The sequence below is a fragment of the Carassius auratus genome, chromosome 8 (genome assembly GCF_003368295.1).
Source record: "Carassius auratus strain Wakin chromosome 8, ASM336829v1, whole genome shotgun sequence".
In the NCBI taxonomy this organism is placed as follows: Eukaryota; Metazoa; Chordata; class Actinopteri; order Cypriniformes; family Cyprinidae; genus Carassius; species Carassius auratus.
In genome coordinates, this window is record NC_039250.1 from 21,678,819 (window position 1) to 21,703,513 (window position 24,695).

General features: G+C 37.0%; 2 protein-coding genes across 7 annotated transcripts; one reads left to right on the forward strand and one right to left on the reverse strand.

Annotated features, from left to right (window-relative positions):
- Nucleotides 1-2,072: 2,072 nt before the first annotated feature.
- On the forward strand, nt 2,073-5,714 carry LOC113107623 (prokineticin-1-like). The gene is made up of 3 exons (XM_026270262.1): nt 2,073-2,768; nt 3,767-3,892; nt 4,790-5,714. The coding sequence occupies exons 1-3, from the start codon at nt 2,697-2,699 to the stop codon at nt 4,907-4,909; spliced, it is 318 nt and encodes a 105-aa protein (XP_026126047.1). The 5' UTR covers nt 2,073-2,696; the 3' UTR covers nt 4,910-5,714.
- Nucleotides 5,715-6,305: 591 nt separating this feature from the next.
- Nucleotides 6,306-24,464, reverse strand: LOC113107621 (zinc finger protein 335-like). 6 transcript variants are annotated; one of them, XR_003292687.1, is made up of 35 exons: nt 24,177-24,463; nt 22,327-22,525; nt 21,958-22,228; nt 21,763-21,828; nt 19,790-20,716; nt 18,430-18,564; nt 18,192-18,356; nt 17,808-18,066; nt 17,480-17,657; nt 17,208-17,320; nt 17,049-17,067; nt 16,829-16,945; nt 16,590-16,666; nt 16,338-16,498; nt 16,033-16,250; nt 15,855-15,954; nt 15,328-15,401; nt 14,216-14,499; nt 13,992-14,133; nt 13,694-13,900; nt 13,473-13,615; nt 13,168-13,307; nt 12,941-13,041; nt 12,692-12,778; nt 12,367-12,450; nt 12,121-12,186; nt 11,309-11,399; nt 10,982-11,170; nt 9,353-9,436; nt 8,254-9,224; nt 7,685-7,993; nt 7,386-7,515; nt 7,188-7,306; nt 7,073-7,110; nt 6,306-6,697 (listed from the first exon to the last, which is right to left on the reverse strand). XR_003292687.1 is itself a non-coding variant. In XM_026270261.1 (28 exons), exons 2-28 carry the CDS (start codon nt 22,516-22,518, stop codon nt 11,049-11,051), a joined length of 4,539 nt encoding a protein of 1,512 aa, XP_026126046.1. In that variant the 5' UTR covers nt 22,519-22,525; nt 24,177-24,463; the 3' UTR covers nt 10,528-11,048. The 6 variants fall into 6 exon arrangements, 1 of the variants encoding a protein (XP_026126046.1); XR_003292688.1 differs by having other exon boundaries at nt 8,254-9,436; nt 22,327-22,559; nt 24,177-24,464; XR_003292690.1 differs by having other exon boundaries at nt 8,254-9,436; nt 13,992-14,130.
- Nucleotides 24,465-24,695: the final 231 nt, after the last annotated feature.

Genomic DNA, 24,695 nt, shown 5'->3' on the forward strand with positions numbered 1-24,695 from the left:
TGCTGACTAACCAATGGCATTTTCATGCTCTCGCTAAACGTAAATCAAATCCCAAAAGATAGGATTGACATTTTCCACCCTGCTATCCTTCACTCCAATTGCCGTCAAGTCAGATATTTTATTTAGCTATAATTTCAAGTAAGCTCATTGATTCTGTATAGCTGCGTTTCATCACGTATCTCCATCTCTAGGGCTTTTGATGATCAGCAGTTCATACAGGCTATATCCACATTTGCATTTGCTTCTGACACTGATAAAAAGAGTGTGCTGGACTTCCTTCATAATGACTTTGTAAGACCAAGTAAGATGTCATAATTGTATGTATTCTTACCTGAACCCACAAGTAAAACACTTATAAACAAACATGCTATCCACATTTATGAATGTAAGGCATTCCAATTGTGCATAAAAGTGCAGAGCTTTGTATTTTTGAATTTCTGCGGGTGCAGCGATGCCTTGTAGGCCTTTCTGATGACCTCATGGCGGCAAAAGCAGAAAGACAAGACCAGATTGAACTTGACACAAGAAACTGAAGAGTCCTTTTTTTTTATAGAGTCACTTCATTAGAAACATACTGTTTGCAGTGAGTAGGGCTTATGTGTCCATGATGAGATGTAATTACTCTTGTTACTGCTGGGTCAAGGAAGTTTTCAGGCTTGAGAGGACATGATGTCGAATGCGTTTAACCGTCTGTGCCTGACTGGCACATTTAAGACTTGTAAACAGGAAATAGTCAGTGAATGACAGTGCATATTATGTCATGAAGTGACTGTAGGCTTAAATATCTCAAATGAACTGACAAGTGCTTAATTTGTTGTGATTTACCTGCGAGCTGCATCATATTGCCAGGAAGCAAAAATAAATGTTTCTCTCGTCAACCCCTTGCGCTGATGATTCATTTCCTATGAACTTACTTGACTTGTGTTAGTAGTCTGAAACTTGGCTGCAAGTCTGACGTTGCTTTGGCACTGTAAAGGGTGATGAATCCTAATGATTCAAACGAGAAGGTGATAATTATGGCTCGTGGAGTCCTGTAAAATGAACAAGCGCCTAGTGGAGAAGTGAATGAGGAAACGGGAAAAAAACTGAAATGACTTTAACAAGCTGTGCATTAAACCGGATGCATAGAGGATATTGGATGATGAAGGTGTGAGGAACTAATACTTTTTGATAATGGAGTAAATCTTTTTGAAAATATATTTTCACATTTTTGTTTGAGAATTTCAGACTCCTCACAGCTCTTACATCATTCAATTAAAATTACAATTAAATTTATGCATTTAGCAGACACTTTTATCCAAAGTGACTTACAGTGCATTCAAGCTTACATTTATTATGTGTTCCCTTTACAAATCCTGTTAAAATGTAAAATATACAAATGTACCTAAAATATTTCTTTTAAAGTTGCATAAATTTACACAAATTCTACTAAACAACTTACGGCAGCGGGAAACAAGTATTTTCACATATTTAATTTTTTTTCGAAATATAGAAAAATGACCAAAAATAAAATCACATATCAATATATAAAATAATAAAAAAAATATATACTTTTTACTTTCATTAAAATTCAACAAAATACACTCACGTCACCTTTATTTGTATTCTGTGCAGTGTGTGTATCATTTTTGAATAAAAATAAGCAAGGAACATAAAGTGTTACAATATAAAAAAATATATAAAAATAATCAAACCACTTTGGTATAGCCCAAAGTTTTTATCTTTAGCCTAAATTTAGGCCACTGGAAGACTAGAAATGTATTTTCTTGCCCCTAAAATACATAAATGCATATTTTATTATATGAAGGTTGAAAACAAATATATTTTATAATAAAAAATATATATATTTCATATAGCTTCACTTTTTACAACATAGCATACATAGAAAAAATACATTTAATAATCTGAATAATAAATAAATAAAACACTTTAAACATTAACTGGAGGATTTACTGAAATATTTTATAATGATTTGAGTTCCAGTGATTCCCAGGTGTACTTGGAAAGATTTTGATTTGTTAAAAAAGGAAGAAAAAATAAGCAAAATATTGTTTTTTTGTGTGTTCTATGAATTAGTGTGGGCAACACTTACCAGAATAAATGTAATTTTTTTAAACTGTCAAATAACTTCTTGTTTTAAATGATATTCAGTATGAAATGAGTTGACAATATGAGCACATTTCAGAATTCAGTGAAGGGTGCTTGAGTGGGCTTTGGGGGCATATAAGACGGGCAAATAATGCTGTTCTAAATATAACTCAGCTGATTTAAAACCACACAAATCCAATGAAATATGTGCTGCTCTGGTGTCATTAGAAAGGATGCGCTTGAATTGAAATGTCCAGTGAGGTTTCTCTGAGGTCTCCATCATCCGGTCCAGCGTCATACAGAAAGAGATGACGAAGTCCCTGCGGAGGTGTGGGTGGGGGGACGAGAGGGGCGAGGGGAGATAAAGAGAAAGAGAGATGGAGAAAGAAAGAGAACGACAGGGACAGACCTCAGACCTGATTTCAGAAGTTACCAAAGACTCCAGACTCTGAGACCGGAGGACAAGAACAGCAGAGACGTGAAATCATCTCAGGGCCATACGAAATCCTCCAGAAGCTCCACAGGACAGAACAGAGATCAGTAGGGAGAATTAGAAAGACGTTCAAGCTCTTAGCGTTCAGTGGTGTGTGTTTTGTCCCGCTGCTGCCATGAGCAGGGTGTTGATTCTGTCGGTGCTCCTGCTGTCCCTGAGCTGGTGCAGATGTGCCGTCATCACAGGGGTAAGTCTGATCAATCTTCTCACAGCATTGACTTTAATTCAACTTAACTGTATTATTTAATGAAGTTTTCATTTAATTGATCATTTATTTATGCAATTATACATAATCAGTTGCGTTTAGTTGGTTTTGAAAATAAATCTCAAGACTTCAAGAGGTTTGGTTATATCCCAGAATTTGTGATTTGCCTTAATTTAGCTTGTTCAGACTAATTTTTTAAAAAAAGCAAGTTTGCTCGTAAACCAATATATGTCAAATCAAATGCAAACTGTATTACAAAAAAATATTTTATATAATCCAAATTAATCATATAAATATTTATTTATAATAAAATTGTTGAATGTTTTCCTCATTTTTCAAACATAATGCCGAATTAATTTATCATTTCTATCACATATTTTATCATTTTTTTCTTGACCTTTTTTGTTCTATACTTTTACTGAGCCAACATCCTCAGTTAACATCCTCTATTTAACTCATATTTAACTGAATATCGTTTAGCATTGTCATTTCATGCAGAAAATTAAATATTACTATTGCACTGATTCACTTAAATTATGTTTTTGTACTTTTTTTTTCTTTTGTAATGTCATATTTTTACAGGGATGTGTGAAAAGAGACTTACCAAGAAAGTAGCTTCCTCTCTCTTTAATAAGACGCCTGAGCGTTTCTGACTCTCACAAGTTTTCATAGTTCTGGGGGAAATCATCAGAATAATCCCTGTTCTCAAAAAAATCAAAAAAATAAAAATAAAACCCCGAAAAAATAAGCATAATTTAAATTTATTTATAAATCAAATCCAGACAGAATGTTTAATAAAACATTTAATTTGCACTCTTGGCATGGGGTAACATAGATACATTAAAAAAGCAAATACTCATCATCTTTCACTTTGTACAAATTAACAAAGACTTTTAACAAAGCCATGCAGAGCAAGATCTTCTATGCACTGGGAATGCCATGCCGTATGTGACTGATGTTGTGTTGTGTTTGTGTGTCAGGCATGTGACAGGGATGTGCAGTGTGGAGTTGGTCTGTGCTGTGCTGTGAGTCTGTGGCTCAGGGGTCTCCGGATGTGCACACCACAGGGGCTGGAAGGAGACGAATGCCACCCGTACAGCCACAAGGTATATAGATACACACAGCCCCTCTGGAGCATGAAAGCAGGGATTTGACTGGCTGACCTGAGGCAACCAAGGCCTTACTGTTATAAGAACTGCAAGAAAAAAATAGAAACCAGGAGATACACAGAGGAAAGCTCAAAAGAGAACGACAATCTTATCTTAGACTAGTCAAAGCGGACAGTACAGCTTATATGGTCAAAGAACTCTTAAAGGGATAGTTAACCATAAAAATAAAATCATTTACTCACCCTCAAGCTGTAGCCAACTTTTGTTCTTCTGTTGAATATTAAAACTTCCATAGAATTTATTTGCCACACTGTGGAAATCATTGGGAGCTGTTCGCTTTGAAGTAAAAAGAAACACATTGGAAACCAGTTTTCAGTCTCATTTTAAACAGCTGATCGGATCATGGAGTAAACATGGGTGACGGCCAGAGATGACTAAGAAAGCTTTTAAAAGAATCTGCTGATAAGAGTAACTCTTATTGATCAAATGTCTCACAGATCAGGGCTGTTCATCACTCTGTCAGACAGTCGCAGACTGATACGGGGATACAGAAGCTTTGCCATTCAGCTGAGGTTACAAGGCAAAGAGAAACGGATTTGGAGGGTGTTTGTGACTCACTGATGACTAGTAAAACTGACAAGATCCTTAAACAGAAACCTAAGCCTATAGAGTTTTGTAATGTATCTTGATTAGCTAACCTAACAGCTTTAGATTTAGATTTAGTTAAAATGATATCATTACAGCGGTCAGATTTACACACCAAATACAAATGATTCACAATTTATGTTTTCATAATCAATGCATTGCCGATTCAAAAGTCAATTAACTATATTAAATTATAATATAATATATTATCCAGTAACTAATGAAGTTATCTGCATTTTTTGACCGCAGGTTCCTTTCCCTGGTAAGAGACAACATCACACTTGCCCCTGCCTTCCACATCTGGTCTGCACCAGGTACAACGACAACAGATATCGCTGTACCAGTGACTTCAAAAACATAGACTTTTAACACTGGAAACATGTGAGAAAGAGACAGATGAAGGTGCTGAATACTTGAAAAGGAACAGCAGAAGAAGATTCATAACAAGTGCCATAACAACTTTCTGGTCAGCTTCATTTTTCACTCTCATGCACTTTTGCACTACAAAAATAATACATTATCCATCATGGCACAAGGTCTGCCTCAGAATCTCTGGTTTACCTTGGCATCCACCACACTTGATAGTAAAAAAGTTTCATCACCTTTACATGAGAACACATGCAGACAGACATCTTGTAAGGAATGTGCTTAGGCGTGAATTTTCTTCAGTATGCTTTGAATTTGTTGAAAGCTTTATTATGGTAATTAAAATTTTATCAGTCTGAATGGTCTTTGTGTTTTTCTCTTTTTTCTTATATATATATCATTGATACTATATTTAACCAGTAAAGACAGCAAAATAATTGTAGAAATTGCATAAAATGTTGTAATATTGTAAAATTACAAATTGATTTTGCTAATTTCTATACAAAACATTAAAATAACATAGTAAAATATTGAAAATAAAATTAATGATCATGGTTTACCATGCATTAGGGTGTCAACACAACTGTTCAAACAAGCTTTAATAATCACAGTTTGATTTTGAGAATGGTGATCAATATTCAATTCGCAGGCTATCTAAAACATATTTTACTTGATGAAAACAACAGTCACAGTCATTTTCTATTTAAAGATTTATGAAGAAAAGATGACTGCCCTTTTTTAATTTCACTTCTGTTTAACAGTCCCTAACACTTCTGTATGACCGGTGCAATCAGAGTTTCAGTTCAGAGAATCATTGTAAGTGCATAATTGGCTTTCAAACTGTTTCTATTAATTAATATTTTATTTTCATGGTTTTTTGAGTGTGTGTCTTTGTAAGTATGTAATGATGTGATGTAATTCAGCTGCCTATCTTGGCCAGGTCTCCCTTGCAAAAGAGATTTTTAATCTCAATGGGCTTCTCCTGGTTAAATAAAGGATAAATAAAAAATAAAAAATAAAAAAATTAGCAAAAATAGCATGAAAGAGAAAGGCCTAGTGTTGATTCATTTGAGTGACCTCGATTAACCCAGTGTCCCTTAAATCCTATTCAATACTAACACAATGTATTAAACATGACATGCTTCACCTCATCTTTATGTTGCCTCACTCTTTAGATTTTGACGGATAACTGCTGCTAGATAAAGAAATAGAGAATTGCAAAATCTGGTTTCCACTGACTTTCAACATCTAGTTACATGTTTCATAACTGTAACTTTCTCTGTTCATCCAAAATAAAATTATTGCAATTATAATTTTTGCATCACAAGTTGTCATCCTGTGTGTTTCTATGCCCTTAAAGGTCAATCACCCATGTAAGTCAAGTACCCAGAAAGTTAAATATTTTTTAGATAATACATTTTACTTCTATAGACATTTTCCGGCATTTATCATCATAATTAAATTTTCAAGAATAAAATACTTCTGCTGTATCAGTACAGTGTTGAATTAATAATATTGTTTTTTTTTTTTTATCTTATAAGAAAAAAATATCTCAAGAAAACAAAAGCAACCAAAAAACAAATCAAAGCAATTGAAAACATAGAACAAAATTATTGCGAATGTTTATGGTGGTGCTCTAATAATAGTGGAATATTCTACACTTTCCTCTACTGTGACGTTAGAGTTTGAAGAAAAGTCTTTTGGGTTGTGCATCTGTAAATTGGCATAAAGTTCAGATGGATCCTGATGGGGCTTAAACTCCACCATAGAGTAGATGATGGCATTCTGCTCCTGTGGAGAGATGTTTGATGACATTTCAGAATCAATCATTTTATCCATTCATCCGTCCATCTATCCATCGTAATTGTAGAATCTAATTTTCCCTGTTCAGGATGACGACGGTGATTACAGAATAAGCAGTCAGCTCGTTGTGGATGAACTAATGATTCACCAAATGTTGATTTTAACTCAGGTTAAAACGTTTTATACCACATGGCTACCAAACTTATTATTAGAAGTGGAAGTTAAAAACAACATCAAATAAACAGTAATCTGTATAGTCTCTACACTTAAATGTCTTACATCTGCATTTGTAAGTCTTTACTGAGGGACTGAATCAATCTGGATAAATAAGTTAATAACATACAGTATGTATAGACTTCTTACCTTGGAGACGTTAGGAGAACCACAAATTTCACTTTTACCTGTAGGCAGAGAAAGAAAAAGTGTTCAGCCAAAAATTCCTTAGATAAATGAAAATAATTACTGTCCATTCACCGACCTGTGGATTTCTTCTTCCTGGTGTTTAGACGGTACACGAGCAGTGTCGCAGAGATGACAGCAAACAGCAGAACACTTAAAACTGCAGCTAATGTGTAGGATGCTCTCCAGCTGTCACTGCTTAATGTATTGTGTCACACAGATTAATAACTCTTAAGAGTTGGAACTGTAAAGGGTTCATGATTGTAACAAAATTTACCTTAGTTTATCTTTGTCGTCTTCAGAAACAGTTGGCAAAGAGGGAGAGGGAGAAGTAGAGGGCCAGACTGATGGTTTGATGGAGAATTTTGGCAAGAGAGGAACTGTGTTTACTGCGATGCGTGTTAATTCTGTTTGTAGAAAATATTTTTTTTTTGCATATATTGCATATTATTACGATTATTATTATTGAAAACTATTAAAATTATAGAATACAACCTCCAAGTGATTACAAATATTACATATATTTCTCAACCTTTAATCAATGAATGCAAAAAATTGAATTTAGAAATATCATACCAGAAACTGTAACTTGAACATCTTCATAAGTGACAGGGATGCCACGGACACCACATCTGTATCTGCCAGCATCCTGTATGCTCAGCTTTGTCATTCTTACTTGAAATATTCCATCATAATTAGTGATGAATATTCTTCCTCTATACAGGTTTGAAGCATATCCTCTGTTATTAACAAAGATGATGCACTCTGATTGATATAACTTACAACAAGATATTTCATAATTATTATAATATGTGTTAAAGAAATATTGTAAGATAATTTCCTGTGAAAAATAAAACACACGGAGCCCTGCTGTTGAATTCATTCCTAAAAAAATCAAAGAAACAAAAAAACATTAATGTCTCTCAAAAATAGGCATGATAAACATAATACCATTGTTAACTTTTGCTTGAAATATTGTATTTATTTATAGTGTCATAATGAAAATGTAAAAAATAAATTTATGGAGCTAATATTTAGCAAATGTCTGCTTTTAAATATAAATAGAGCACTACAAGCATATGGTTTCAGTGAAATGTTCCATATTCTAATATTCTTAAAAAAGAAAAAGCAAGAACCATTCTCACCGTTCTCCAAGAGGACAAGAAGAAATAAAATCAGCTTCATTTTCCTCTCTAATATTTCAAATATTCTTTAAAAAGCTGAACTCACTCTGGTAAAATTGTGAACTCTATGTTCTTTTCCAGTCAAATTGAGGAACGACCGATCTAAACACAAGACTATGACGAACAACTGACAAAAAAGGAAGTACAGCCTTTTTTACACATTAGAAAAGTATTTTTGACTGCTTCTTAAGAAGAATATGAAATACCACTTAAACATAACAACCACATTAAAGTTGTATTTCTCTAAGTTTCTGTTGTATTTCTCTAAGTTTTCTATTGTCATGGCAAGTAGAAGTGTTACTTTTAAATTTTCTGTTGTCCTTGAATAGAGTTTGAAAGAGGTTTGTTCATCATAAGCAGTGAATGTCTTAACATAGAATGACGGTTGAGTTCAAGTTCTCATCAGTCCCAACACCAAATTACAATACGTGATGATTTCATTAAATGAGAACAAATGAAAAATTAACCTTAACAATTTAGCTACAGAGCAGATTGTCACAAAATATTGTTAAATAAACTCTCACCACTGGTGTGTAAGTCACTTAAAGTACTTTAATGAAAGGATAAGACAAAATAGCACTATACAATTAATCTACACAATTTACATCTAGAGTTCCTGCAGAATTATGAAGGAAAACATTCTGGAGAAATTATGGATAAACTTTGTCAAATAGCACATGCCAAAAATGAAGAGTTATCTCATCATTTTAAATAAAATAAAAAAATATCAGTGTTCATGCTTGAAATTAAAAGTTTAGTTAAATTTAAACTGGAATGTTACCTCAACAAATGTTAAGTGGTTAACTAATTGCAGCAACTTTTTTTTACATTTAAATTTTGTTTTTATTTTTTGTAAACTGAACTCGGTTGCCTTGAGAGTGCATCAAAAGCTGTAAATGTTAAACTCCATTCTGAGAGCTCACATACATGACCTGGGCAATGGAAGACAGAAGAAGAGATGGAGACAAAAACTGTCAGACTGTGATTTGATCATACGTCCATCTGACTGAGGCTTTTCAATCTGTTTATATTGATACTTTAAAACTGCAGCAGAAGTTACCTCAGTGATTTCACTGTGTCTGGTCATCAGGTGCTCCACCGTCTGTCCATCTGCCGTGTTGTTCTGCAGAATAAACGTCACCTCCTGTTAAGTAAAGTGATCAGATATAGGACATGAGTTTTAAGAGGTTTGATATGTCATCCATGTGGTCATATGTCAGATGCATAAATCTCTTACCACCATGGTGTCGAGAAAACTGCAAGTTCAGTGTATGAAAACCATATTTAAATTTATTAGATTTAAGAATTGGTCACATTATATTCAAATTGGCAGAGTATTTTTCTTCTACCAACCTGTGGATTTCTTTTTCCTGGTGTCTAGACAGTGAACACCACACTACTGAGAACAGCATTTAGCTTGTAGGATGCTCTCCAGCTGTCATTGATTAACATGTTACAGAAGTTAATGAATATTAAGAGGAAATTCATCCAATGTAATTTACTCTACTTAATGGCATTCTACACCTGTTTGACTGTCTTTTGTCTGTGAAATTCAAAGGAAAATTTGAATAATTTAGAATTAATTCTTTTTTATTATTTTATTATTTTTTACTATTTGGACCCAAGCATTCTTCAAAATATCTTTTTTTGTGTTCTGAAGAAGAAAGTGAGTCGTGGAACAACGTAAAGTTGAGAATTTTTGGGCAGTTTGCTGCAGTTTCAAGGGCTTCATATAAGTTGATATGAGTTTCTCTTGTATCATTCTCAGAAACAGTGGATAGAGATGATAGACATAATCCAACTGTTTATTGCTTGATATTATTTCATTCTTTTAGTAGGATTATTATTGATAAAGGTACATTTAGCTTAGCTACTTAAGTAAAATTAAAACAATTATGATTCATAAACATTTTTACAATTGCTCTAAAACACCTTTTAATTGGGATGGACCTGATCTTTGGAACTGAGCATAAAAGCAGATGCAAATGCAGAAGAGATGAAGACAACATTAACACTTTTATTTGATCACAAGTTCAAGATGAATTTATTTTAACCTGACATAGTTTAATTAATTTTTTCTTGAAAAAGCTCTTGAAAAACCAGTAAGATGTCTTAATAATGTACACAAGTGCAATTCATTTGATGTTTTCATAATCTACTGCATTCCATTCCCTGTCCAACAGCTTTGTCAAACCTGAACTGTAGCATGATGACTTCAAGAAAACCAACAATCAGTTCAGATAAAGAGGTTGTGATTTATTTGCTATGCATTTTAAGTTCCTTTCTGTAGCCATCTGAAGAAAAACAAATCTCTCAAACTTAAGAAGCAAGTGATGAAACGGTGCATTTCATGTAAAATGAAAACAAATAATCAACCCTCCTTTATCAGCTCCAGCTAGGAACTGTTCATAACAATGTGACTTCAATCCTCCAGTCTCCTGTTTCCACACTGGGACAGAAGGAGCATCAATCGTAGTACATCACAGCGACACGTAGAATTAAATACAGGGATTTTCTATACAGGCAAGCCTTGGCTTTTGTGTTTCTCTCTCTTGACAAGGCAAAACACAGTAGGCAAAGATAAATTGCTTTAAATATTTACAAAGGCATGAGTCGTATAATTTTCAGAGAGGATCTAACTTTACATTTACCCTCTTACTGAACAATTATGGAAGAAAACAACTGTTACTTGTGACTGTCAGAGTTTGGAGTGTCCACTGCAGTCATCTGAGGATCTGTGTGTATGTGTCTTGTTTCTACTCCTCAGTAAAGGTGATGACGTCATACTGGATGCCCTGCTGCTGCAGCTGCTCCAGCTGTTCAGGTGTGGCCTCGGTGTAAACCGTCTGAGCCTGAGCCATGGCTGCATCTGCAACAGCTTCACACACAAACACACATCACTTACATCACCTCTGACTCTCCTAAACATCACCAGAACGTTGTAGTATTAAAACTTTCTGTTCTTGGGTTTTTGAGTGAATAAAACCTAGTTAAGTGTGAAGGTGTAATGTCATACCTGTGACCGCTGAATGGGCGGCTGCCCCCAGGTCCTCAGGCTCGGCAGTGATGGGGACGTACTGGATCTGTCCATCCTGAGACAGAGCAATCTGGCACACCACACAGAATAGATTTACTCTTGAATCAGAGTAAATAAATTATGCATCACATTCGTTTTCACTGTTATAGCCAGTTAGATAATGTTGAAAAAATTTTGAGGTCTTTTAAAGAAATTAAAATTAACAAAATGAATGCTGCATTAAACTCATAAAATGTGACAGTTAAGACTATTACATTGTTAAAAAAAGACTATTTATCAAAGAATACTGGATTTTATGTGTGTTCTAATATTTCTAAAAAAATATTAAACACTGTTTTCAATACTGATCATGAAACATTAGTATTAGTAAATATAAATTTCGCATATTAGAATGATTTTTGAAGGATCATGTGAAACTGAAGACTTTTTTAAAATTGTAGTAATATTTAATCAAATTAGTTGAACTGTCTATTTTTGATTAAATAAATACAGCATTATTTTTTACCAATACTAAACTTTTCAATGGTTTTATGTTCCACATTCATGTCACTTTATTAAAACAGCATTTTATATGACAGCATTTCAGGTTTCATATGCTGTCATCGACAACAAAGTTGCATATTGAGCCATTTACAATTATTATGCCCCTTAGAATCAAATAGTTTCAAGTAGGAAGACATGAACATCTCAAAGCATCAAAGCTGTAATTACTATAATTCAAACACAACTTTAAAATGCAGCATAACATAAACTTTAATATAAAAAAACGTGTAATCAGCTCTGGGTTCAACCTGTTGCTCCTGCAGAAACGTCCCGTCATGCTCATACTGAATGTGAGCGATCCGCCCATCCTCCATCTGCAATTCACAATCAGAATTATTTTTGTCATAATGATGAAATATAGCATCCTCCAGACCACAAATTATAATGAAAATGCTTTTCAGGCTGCTGTAACGTCCATCAGAGAACTGTTCATCAACAACCATGAGGAATTCTGCACCCTTGGGTTATGAATGATGGAAAGAGCACATTCTAACCTGAAAGTGGTTTCCTTCAGATAGCACCACATATTCCCGCGGGAGCAGATGCTGAACTCCATCCTGAGAGATGATATACTGGACCTAAGGAAATACAGGGCAGAAGAGGGCATTCAGCATACAACGGAAGCTCTTGAATGTGTTTGAGGAACTGACACACAACAGTCAATTTATATATATATATATATATATATATATATATATATATATATATATTTTTTTTTTTTTTTTTCAGGTTCTCTTTTAAAAACTCCTAACGTTTAACTTGATGTGTGTATATAATTTTGCTGCTTTTCTGAATAAAGCCTTAGAAAAGGAGTTGTACCTCAGTGACCTGATTGTCTCCAGTCATTAAGTGCTGCACTGTCTGTCCATCTACTGTTGTGATCTGCTGAATATATGTTGCCTCCTCCTGAGAAATGTAAATGAAAAACATGCAAGATGTGAAAACCTGATATGAAATCTTCTGTATTACACAGACATTCAATATTAAAAAGCTGCTCTGTTTGCCAAAATGTGTCAGTCATTTAGAGGATGAGAATGTGACTGCTTGCATTGAGCAAAAGTGCAAAACCTGGTCAGAAAGAGTCTGATCCTGAGCCACAATGATGTGTTCCTGACCCAAAGCCTGCTGCAACCTCTCCGGACTGATGACTGTCTGACCCGTCTGCAGATCTGAACAACAGAGGAAAGATAAATATAATTAATGCATAAGTATGTCAAATAATCTGAATAGGGCTGTGTGAATCCATTATTTCTATAAAAACAAAATACTATCTTATTCTGAGAGTCAGCACTTACTCTGCAGTGTGGCTAAAGCTTCTTCATCACTGTTAACGATGATGGTCTGTTTGGAGGGGACAGAGCGGGTTTTTTGGGGCGAGGGTTCCTGAGTATGAAGCCTCTCCATGTGGAACTTCAGATGGCCGTTACGGTTAAACCTTAAAGAGAAACTCAGAGCACTGAGAGGCTGTGGAGGTCTGAGTGTATGTGTGTTGCTTACATCAAGTAGTGGAAGTGTTGTATAACCCGTAACAGCACAAATTCTCTGATAAATCAAGTCCATAATCATTTTAATAATATATATTTTTGAATTGCTCCCTCACCTTTGGCCACAGATTTGACAGGCGTAAGGCTTTTCGTTGGTGTGTGTCATCATGTGGCGTCTCAGGTCCTTCTTGTTTTTAGAGGCAAAACTGCAGCTGTTGCATTTATGAGGCCTCAAATATGCGTGCATGGCCATGTGAGACTAGGAATATAAAAATAGATCGGTCAGACAAAGTCATAGATACTGAATTAAAACTCCAAAACCATATGATCAACACACCTTGACTTCTGGCCAAGAAGGTGCTGTAAAGTCACAGTCGGGGCATTTGAATGTTTTGGGGCCTATGTGCGCCCTCTTGTGGTTCTCCATGTCCGAGCGGCAGTGGAAAGACTCCATGCAGATGTGGCAGGAGAAGCGCTTGCCGTTCAGCTGTTTAGAAGCGGGTGATGGACACAGAGGAGGGGAACCTGGAGCTTCACTGCTTAGCTGCAGGAGGAGAATTCTGTCACTTAATCTTTCCATCGTGAATGAACACAATTGGTTATTCTAGCTGTGAAGTAACCAAACCGAGTCTCACCTCTACCTGCTGCAGAACTCCATCCGTGAAGTCTGAACTCAAATAAAACTTCTCTTTATTCTCTTTGAGAGGTGTAGAGATGGACAAGGGCTCGGTGCTCACTTCCATGAGCTGAGGCTCAGCTGAGGGTTCCTCTAAACTGCTGCCAAACACATGCATCATCTTAAAGGATTTATATGACATCATAAGACATTACACTAGCTGTTTCTGACATTCAGTGGTACCTGTGTGCTGTCTCTTCGGAGGCCTGCTCCACCACACTGAAATCTGCTCCCTCGTATGTACCCATGCCAATCTGTGTCACCTCTTGCGACACATCCGTTGTCTCCTCTTGCTCCACGGTCTCCGTAGCCGTCTCAAACGCCTCCTGCACCAGAGTGTCCCCGTTCTCTGACACATGGAATGTGACGATCTTTTGAGGCTGCAAGAATGAGCCCTCAGTCCCAGAGTCAGCTCCCGTCCATGACCCCGTCTCCAGGGTCTTCCCGTCTGGTTTCAACACTGCCACCTGAGAAGAGTGATCAGTTTAGCACAAATAAAGAAAAAAATATTGATAGATAGATATATAGTCATATCATTTCAGTTCTACAGGGTTATGATTTCAGAGAAACAGATGAAGAAATATAATAATCTAAATTCATAAAAAGGCTGGTATCATTATTATAGCTTACTTATAATTACTAAGTATTTATTGCATTGTGCATGATCTAAAAGAGAATTCCTTGACATAAAACAAAATTCCTGTGTGTAAAGCATGTCTGATGTTTTGTACACATGAAGTCTATGTACACAATACATGCATTAATACATGCATTGTAAAGAAAACTTGCTTCTGCACAATTTTAATTATGATTTTTTTAATAATTTATACTTTGTAACACTCTATCACAGAACTTTTTATTGTTTTCTATAACATTTTTGTTGCTTATTGTTATAGTACAAAAATAACAAACTTATATAACAATATTTATTACTTTTCTTTCATTGAGCTTTTCTAGGCCAGTAAAATTTTAAACTTACAGATCCAATTCAGGTATGTTCAAGTACTTCATATTGTTATTATATTATGGATGCAACATTAAAATAGCTCCTTTTCTGCCTTTTGTAGGAGTGTTAAAGCACAATTCAAAGGCAAAACAGTGATATGATTGCATACACACCAGTATTGGCGTATAGCTGTGTCGTTGTTGTAAAAATTTGTATCATTAAAAATGTTTACTTTTATAGATTATGACATTCATTCACTTACTGGTACTCACTTCATCCAATAAATGTCATACGCATTATGCATTTCTAACATTATTTTATATTCCAGCAGAATGATGTGAGTGTGTACCTGCAGTTCTCTAGCGTTACTCATGTTCAGCAGCAGATCTAGAGCATTTTGGGCTGCGAGGTCTGATGTCTGGGCTGTGAGGGAGTGTAAAGATCAAATGTAACACTGTATATTAATAAGGTGAGTGATGAAATATGTAGGGGTGCTCCGATCACGATCGGTCGATCGTTAATGCGCATCTCGTCAGTAAAGCCGGTTTTCTAATCAGCGGTAAATTCCATCAGGTGCGTGATTTCACATAGAGCAGCTGTTACTACACAGAGCCGTTGTTAACTGAGAAGAGGAACCAAAAAATGCTGAAAATGAAGTGGATTTGCGCATCTTCTCTATTAACAACGGCTCTGTTTAGTAACAGCTGCTCTATGTGAAATAAGGCACCTGATGGAATTAACCGCTGATTAGAAAACCGGCTTTACTGACGAGATGCGCAAAACGATCGGCCGATCGTGATCGGAGCACCCCTAGAAATATGTATAGCACACCATATATTTTAGGTGTGTTCCAATCACTGATAGTTTTGTACGAACCTTGCTCATAAATGATGGTAGTGTTTCCTAGTGCATCTTGAGATACAGATGTTTTCCCTATGGACTCCATGGTTTGGAGAGTAATGGGGTCCACTGTTACCTTTAGTTGTAAAACAAATATTATATATATGGATACTGGGATTTTATTTTATTCAGATATGCATATCTATGTACGTACAATGGTCCCTTGAAATTCCTGGGGTTCATGCTGTAATCTCAATTCCTCAATCTGCTGCATGGTGAAAACAGACGTCTGGCGCCGGCGAATTGGCTCCTCTGGGTGGGATCGGCTCCACTCATCGAAGGCCTCGGGGTGCCGACACTGCACATGCAGCCGCAGGTTCTTCCTGTGTCTGGTCGTGAAGTGGCACATGTCACATGAGAAGGGCTTTTCACCTGGTCAGTGGGTGAAGATGGACAGATATGATCAGTAAACCTTCCTAACATCAACGTTTAAACGTTCTTAACCATTATATAACTCACCAGTGTGTTTAATGGCAATATGGGACAACAGGAAATCCTCTTTACTCGTGGAGTATTTGCACTCTTCGCATTTGAACGGTTTGTCGTTAGTGTGGGACAGCTGGTGATTAAGCAGGTGCTTCTTGTCATTGCAGGTGTACTCACAGAACTCGCACTGAAAGCTGACACAGGAGGGGAGAAAAATAGCTGCCTTTCCATTATGTTAACCAGAGGAGTACAGTTTTAAAGAAGACATCCTGACATCTCACTTACTTGCTGTTGCCACAGTTCTGAATGTGTGTGAGAAGATGCATTTTGAAGGTGTAGCGCTTCTTGAAGGATTTCCCACACTGAAAAGCAAACACATTTATGTTAGTGTGAACAGCATTTATCCAGGGCTTAACCAATGTAGATTGTACAGACTGTTTTTTAGAAGTGCTTACTGCAATCTGCTTATTCATCAAAACTAGATTAATAAAATTCACACACCTAGCTACACACAAGAACTTTACCTTGTCACACATGTGAGGTTTCTCTGTGCTGTGTGTCTTCAAGTGTTGCGTCAGGCGTTTCTGCATGGGATATACGCGACCGCAGATGGGGCATGGAAACTCGGACACTTTAGGAACCTGTGAAGGATTGATGCAAGACTGCTGTTACTGAAAACCTTTCCTTATCAAACCACTCAAAGCTAACTTAAACGGATACGTCATGTCACATCTTGAATCTTACCATATCGGTCTTTCGACTCCTAAAAGAGAAGAAACAAGAACATACATTTATTCTGTAATAGGCTTATTTCATATGTGAATTTTACATTTCAATATTTCACAATTTCAAGGGGACAGACAAGGAAAGGAGACGTGAAAAGGAGACGTGCTCAATTCTTACTTGGTTTTGTTGTGGACAGCTGAGTGTCGGATCACGTCTTTCTTATAAACACTGGAGTAATCACACATCTCACATTTGTATGGTTTTGTACCTTCGTGATTGAACATGTGCTCCTATAAGACACATACATCACCTTCATAGTTATATACACATTTATTTTGACATTAGCACATATTATACAAACATTTATATTACATTATAAATCATTCTTTAAACGTTTCTTTAACTAAAGATTATTTATGGATTGTCAGATGAAGGACACTACTTCTTACCTTCAGTGAGGACCAGCGTTTGCAGCGGTAGCTGCACTGCAGGCACTTAAAGCATTCAGGGTCATTTCCCTCATGAGAATCCACATGGAATCTGAGATCCTCTTGTGAAAGAAAGCGAGAGCCACAGATCCAGCAATTATGAGGTCTTAGTAGAGGCTTAAGGGATCTGTAGTACTTGCTTTAAAAAAAAAAGAAGATAAATGAAACTTTGACTCCAGACTACAGAATGTGTTTTAAATGGATTATAAGGCTTACTAAGATATAATTTTGTGTCAGACGAACAGGAGAAATTAATCAAATGTTGTGGATGAGTACAGGTACTACTAACTTGCGATTCATGTACTTTTTGTACTTCTTTTGAAGGAACCGTTTAGATGGTCTTCCTCTTTTTTTGGGCAGAAACTCCAGGTCATCAGGGCCTGTGTTTGACGAGGGATCTTTGTTTTCTGAATCTGACTGGCTGACGACTGGTTCCACTGCTGACCCGTTGGATAGAGAGGTAGAACCATTCTCCAATCCTGACGAACTTGCTTCTTCCGGATCTTGAGGGTCCTCTGCATTTCTTGTTTGAGTTGCTGCTGGTGGCTCTGTTTTATACACAATTAAAAAATAATAGTTATCTTAGACATATGCAGATTGTGAAGAAGGGTGAGTTTAATATTTAAAAATCTTATTATACTTCTTAGACCTGAGATGCTGAATTAACACTGACCTGAGTCAAGAAGGAATTTGCGGGGTGGCCCCACTGTCCTGCGGGGCCGTTTCCGTGAGGTAGAGGAAGATGATGAAGAGCAGGAAGGAGGAGGAGGAGGAGTGCTGTGACTGGAAGCCAATCTGGACCTGGCCTCTTCAACAGCTGGCTTATAATCACGGTCACCTGAATGCAAAATGCATATAAATAAATAAAAACGGAAATTAAATATAGAGTACACAAACTGCCCTCCACTGACCTTGATCATCAAGAGCGCCTGCATCAATGATGTCATCTTCTTCCTCTTCTGCTGCCTCCTCCTTCTTGACCTCAGTGACCGCTCGTGCCCTGCTCTCGGATTTTCGAGGACGTCCCCGTCCACGTTTCTTTTGGCCTGGAACACATATGTGAGATAGCACATTCTGAACAAGAGAAACTTAATAGAACTGCACACATAAATTAAGATCAGATTGAGACTCAAGACTGAACTTTATTTTCTGTGTTATGTTATTGTAATTGCGCGTTATTAATTCACAGTGTTTGTTAATAGAACTGATCCTACAACTGAGCTTGGATTCTCACAATTTTTTTTTTTTTTTTTACCTTCTGTCATCTCTGACTTGCTTAGATTGGGTTTAACAGACTCTGATCTGCTTTAAGATATTTAAAATAGGGCTGGGCCACATGGTAAAAAAAAAAAATCAAATGCATTAAATATCCCAAATATCCTCTCTGTAAGAGCATCTGACGGGGAAAGCTGCTTAAACTTTACATTTCAACTATAAAGCCCTTCATTTAAAGCATATATTATAAAATATTATTCAGATGTGGTCGTATCAAATCACTGCATATCCATAAACTATATGCCTCATACCAATATCACAACTTTTATGGTGCCCTGGGCCAACCAACCCTTCTGCCACGTCTACATGAAATTAAATTTACATATTTTTTATTTTTTATATAAATGTATATATTTAAATCATTCAGGAAAATAAAAGAAAAAGTACAATAAATCTTCCCAAAACTGCACAAATGTACAGTAAAAAAATTAATAAAATAAGTGGTTACATATGTTTAAAAATAAAGTACATTACAAAATCACATTTTACTGTATGGTTATAGTTGGACAGAAAAAGGAATGTTTCCCTATGTGCAATAGCATAGCATACCATAACGTAAGTGATATATTAGTCTATTTTAGTGAGGTCAGTGATAGCTGCCTGGATAATATTTATCTTTTGCACATTTTCCCCTCTTCTTTTTCCTAAATTTGATCGGTCTCTGAATTCAGCACTCTGAATTCAGCAATGTTTCTCTGGATAAGCACGAGTCTTGAAGTGCATGCAGTGCATACGAGCAGTAAAAAACCTGATCGCGCACCCTATTTTTCTTCTTTCTGCGGGCGTCCCGTGTTGCCCCCCAGCAAAATGCCGCCCTGGGCGGTTGCCTATGTCGTCCAAGCCTAAATCCACCAGTACCAGTGCTTATAAACAACATATTGATATATCATACAACCTCAATACACCACTCAGCCCTAGTTTAAGAGTGCCATTTTGGACTGGGCCATTAACAAAGAATACATTTAAAAATGACAAAAGTAGCACCTCCTACTTTACCTGGTGGTTTAAAGTGTTTGTCTCTCATGTGGTTGATGAGCGTATCCTTGGAGACACTTTTATATGGGCACATCTTACACTTAAACTGCTGTACGATCACCACCTCCATCATTTCCTCTAGCTCAGCCATATCTGGGGTTCTGTGCCCAGGCTCCTCCACCACCCCAGACTCCACCGCTTCAGGCTCTGCGTGGGTGGAATAGGTCCCACTGCTACTTATGTATGAGCCAGGCAAGTTATCATTGCAGTCCATTTGGTCAGTGAGCTGGGATCCCACAGTGTCAGCCAGTGAGTGCTGAACCGTACCCTCGTCAGCATATAGCGAGCCCTGTGGTAAGTAGGAGTTCTGGGCCTCTTCTACCACACTTTCCTCTTGCTCTGATGCCGAGACGTGCTCCCTGTCATCCATGCTGCTGTCTATATAATGTGAATGCTGCGGTCGCTCCCCACCTTCAGCCCCGTAATCCAAGTAGTCATCACTGCACTCTACGATGTACCGAGAGGAGCGAAACGAGCGTCTCTGAGGGCTACTGTTCGTACCGCTGCACTCTGCTGCGTAACGCCCTAGAGGTTCTTCTGAGTCTGCCATGTTGTAGTTGGTGACCCCTGAATGACGTGGGGTCTGGTCTGGTTCGGCTCCTGAGCACTCGATGTAGCGAGCCTCTCTGGTCTGGTCCGGGTCGTCTCCTCCGCTGCACTCTATGTACTGGGAGTGCTGCGTCTGGTCTGGGCGGCTGCAGCTGCTGCTGCTGTCGTCATGCTCACGGTATCCGGAGTGTCCAGGCTGGTCGGGTTCCATGCTGCCCTGTGGGTTTTCTGACAGGTCTGCCTGGTCCAGGCAAGTGGAGGTAGGTCCATCGGCAAGGGCTTCAATGGCAACGCGGCTTGACAGAGCAGAGGAAGACATCTGAGCCACCATAGGAGCTCCTACACACAGTGAACAAAGGAAATGGCTAATTAAATATCCATAAACTTATGGAACAAAAAAAGAAGATTTTTTGAAGAACGCTAGTAACTAAAGTTTCAGTTCTCATTAACTTCTATTGCATTTATGTATATTCAATATGAAGTCAATGGGGAACTGAACAGTTTAGTTACCAACATGTTTTTTTTTTCATATAGGTTTAGAACGGCAGGATAAGGAGAAAATATTCCTTTTAAGACTATCCCTTTAAGGTAATTTGAAAAGTTATTTTCTGTATTGAGAATGGTAGAAGTACTTGAACATTTTGGTCAAATAATATAATAACCGACAACTTATGCATTCAAAATCTAGATTAGTCACATAGATAAGAACAAGACAAAAAGGAATTTTACTACAATATAAATACTGACAGCACCATATGTAGGATGTAGGGATAGTTTAGTCAAAAATGAAAGATCGTTCATAATCTATTAATGCTCTTGTTGTTAAAAACTCATATGATTTGTATTATTATGTGGAACAGGATTTGGTCATTTAGCACACTGATTGTCAACCTTGCTGACTCCAAAACCAGCAATGTCCACATATATGATTATAGTTAAAAAAAATGAAGGAAACAAGAATTCCAGACGTTTGGAGGTGCATTAATATAATAAATATATTATGATTTTTATTTTATTTCATCTTATTTCAAAGCTTGTTTTGTTTCCCAAACAACCATAGAGTGTAGGTGAAAAAATGTATGTGAAAAGAACAGTATGTCCGAATTGACAGTGTTCATAAAACAGTAGGTGAAAAGTGACCAGACACCCTACTACTTCTCGGATGAAATTCTGAAGTGCACATCTGATGGACAATTTACTATCCCATGAGGCTATGGGAGAGGATTTGTGAGTGTCAGTAGAGTGATGCAACTGCCATTGTAGGTCATGTCCGAATTACAATCATATGACACATTCATATAGAACATACTAAAAGAAGCACCGACTTATAGAGTATTTGATTCTACATACAGCCCTTGACTTTGAACTCTAGGGATCTTTCTCACCATCATCAGGTCCTTGAAGGATCAGATATTGTGTGGTCTCTGCACTGCCATCCTCTGCACTCGTAACTGCAACACATCCAGTAAAATGGACCCAGAAACACAGTATTGACATTGACATAAACATGAGGATGACAATGTCTACCATATTAAATACCTTGGCTGTAATAAAATAGAAGAGGTAAGAGGTTTTTCTACCATTCATAATGTCAGGTCCAATGGTGGATTCGATGATCTTGTCGATAGCTGAGCCCAGATCTGAGGAGGTGGAAGCAGTGGAATCAGAAACCATCATTCCTCCTTCAGAAACAGCGCTGGAGTGGACCAGGACCTGGACAGACTCTGACACCAGGACCGACTGTGTCACTGTGGAGACGCTGGACACACTGGTCGACTGTGCGACAGAAGAGGAGTCTGGGAGATGAACTCTTCGCACATCTGTACTGGAGCTGGTTTCTGGGATAAAAACCTAAAGCGCAACCCAAAAAATAAACATAATAATAATAACCTTGATATGAATTCCGCAGTAACATGCAGTGATATAAATATGTGGGTTGTTTGTCTTACCACAAGTCCCTCAGAGCTCTGTCCTACGTGACAGTCTGACTCTGGGGCCGGGGCAGGAGGAGCCGCTGCATCGCTGCTATCAGCAGACATGGCTTCTGAAGACTCCATGCCCATGCCGCTCTCTGATGGCTCCTCCATCCCAGAATGCCCCACATCACTGCTGCTCTCCACCTCCATCTCCTCAGAGTCCATCTCTGCTCTGTGGGAAGTGTCTGTCACTCACTAATGTAGAACTTAGATGGACATTGCATTCTGAATTATACATGCTTTGGTGATGACATGAGTGCATGAAATGTAATGAAGTACTCTTCAAGAGACTCTGGTCTCTTTTTTTTTTTTTTTTTAATGTACTTTGATGTATAAACATGATTTTGTGGAAGTTCAGTATTTTAATATTTATATTAAAGAGATTTTAACAAAGTTTGAAGCCAAAAAGAATTTCTAAATAGAAATTAAGACCTTCATTCAGCAAGGATACAATACATTTATCAACAAATACTATTTTGAATAACTGCTGTTCAAAAATGATTATGGATTCCACAAAAATATTAAGCAGCTGTTAGTTCATGATAACAAAAATAAATGTTACTTGAGCAGCAAATCAGCATATTAGAATAATTTCAAAAGGATCATGTGACGCAATGAAAACTGGAGTAATGCCTATTGAAAATGCACAGAAAAGATGTAGGCATACTTATTAAAATATATTATAATATGAAACATTTAATTTAAACAAATAATATTTCACAATATCATGTTTTTCAACTGTATTTTTGATTTAATAAATGCAGCCTTGGTGAGCAAGAGAATTAAAAAACAACAAAAAAGTATGAATATGAACAACAATTTTGAACGGAAACGTACACATATTAAATCATTTATATTGTCTCCCACTATTAAAATAATTCATACTCTATATCCAAAAAAAAAAAGATTTGTTAAAATCATTATATAGGAGATACAGTGGGTTTATATAGTTTTTTTTCTAGAATTATATAATACATAATTGTTTACATAATTGTGTAAAGTGTTTTGCAGTAATCAGTGAGCTATGCAAATAAAAACCCATGTAAAACCGCTCAATAGCTTATTTTCTTTCATCCAGTTTTAACTGGACAGCTTCACTTTGCAGAAAAGCTTTTTTTTGCAATAAGGTTGCACAACTAGATTTTTCTAAATAAACTACAATGTCCAAAATATGTATTGCACCACAAGATCTTTCTTTTTAATCATATTTTGTGTTGCATTGTATTTGTGGTTTCCTGCTCATGAATACAGTTGTCTTGTGATGAACCCTTTCTAGGTCACTCAAGCACATTACAAGCTTCCCAGCAAAACCACAAGCCAGCGTTGTCCCCGTTAAATTCATTTAAGTAACAGAAAACATCATCTAAATCACTGAATTTCTCAGGTCGCATCAACACCCATCTAGCCGTGATTAGGACATAAAATATTTCCCTTCACTCAAACCTATCAAGGCCAAACGGTTTTTGTCCTTGCTCAACATGTCACGTTCTTGTGCTAAGCACACCGACAATTTTATGAAGAAAATGTCACTACATTAGACGCTAATGACACTTGAGTCCTCTCAGGGACCGTGGCGTTTCTGTCTCTAAGCGCGTGTATGTGCTGCCCTTCATCCTGCCTGCTCGCGCAGCGCCATTTTCCCTCCCGCCGCTGCGAGTTTATTTTTTTCCGCTCAGGCGATATGAAGAACCGCTCGGGGACCTCGAGGGCCTGAGCGAGAAGGGAGAGCCAGTTCGCCCGAATGTTTTTCTCTTGCTCATCATGGAAGAAACTGTATTTGTACACAATTCTACACCATTATTTTGAGCTACGATTTTTCTTACCTTGAATTGACGAGTATTTTGCTCTTCACGCTCGCGAATGAGGCGAAATAAAATAGACCTTTGAAAGCGAATAGTCGGTAATGGTTTCTAGTCGGGCGCCATCAGCGTCTCCTCGCTTCCTGTCCTCAAAGATGGCCGGATCTCATTTATCCGTCACAGGGAAAATACGAGAGGGACAGACCCTTAATCTGTTTTATAATGTATCACGATTTGTTTTAAAAAAGTTGTACTATTTAAAGAACATGGATGCAGAACATCTCACTTCATCCTTTAAGTGGTTTGTCAAATAATGTCGTGAACACTGAGGACTAATTGCTCTCAGAGGACGAAACCGCCAAATGTCTCGCGGATTAATATGACACAAGTTGTTTATCTTAAGAGCCTCGTTTATAATTTTTGATTACGCCAAAATAAACATCTTTTATTTCACATATTTAATGTGAGGGGTTATACACGAGTCACGGTTACATGTTAAAACAGTTTACGTGTCTGTTAAATCTGTTCTGTTGATGTAGATGA

What these genes read in the sequence shown, in the direction of transcription:
- LOC113107623 (XM_026270262.1), top strand. Translation starts at nt 2,697, where the DNA reads ATGAGCAGGGTGTTGATTCTGTCGGTGCTCCTGCTGTCCCTGAGCTGG. An exon ending in GATGTGCCGTCATCACAGGG is followed by an intron (nt 2,769 to 3,766) that starts GTAAGTCTGATC and finishes TTTGTGTGTCAG; the next exon opens with GCATGTGACAGGGATGTGCA. An exon ending in GCCACCCGTACAGCCACAAG is followed by an intron (nt 3,893 to 4,789) that starts GTATATAGATAC and finishes TTTTGACCGCAG; the next exon opens with GTTCCTTTCCCTGGTAAGAG.
- LOC113107621 (XM_026270261.1), bottom strand. Translation starts at nt 22,518, where the DNA reads ATGGACTCTGAGGAGATGGAGGTGGAGAGCAGCAGTGATGTGGGGCAT. An exon ending in AAAAAGTACATGAATCGCAA is followed by an intron (nt 17,658 to 17,807) that starts GTTAGTAGTACC and finishes TTTTTTTTAAAG; the next exon opens with CAAGTACTACAGATCCCTTA. An exon ending in CTTCTTGGCCAGAAGTCAAG is followed by an intron (nt 13,616 to 13,693) that starts GTGTGTTGATCA and finishes TTATATTCCTAG; the next exon opens with TCTCACATGGCCATGCACGC.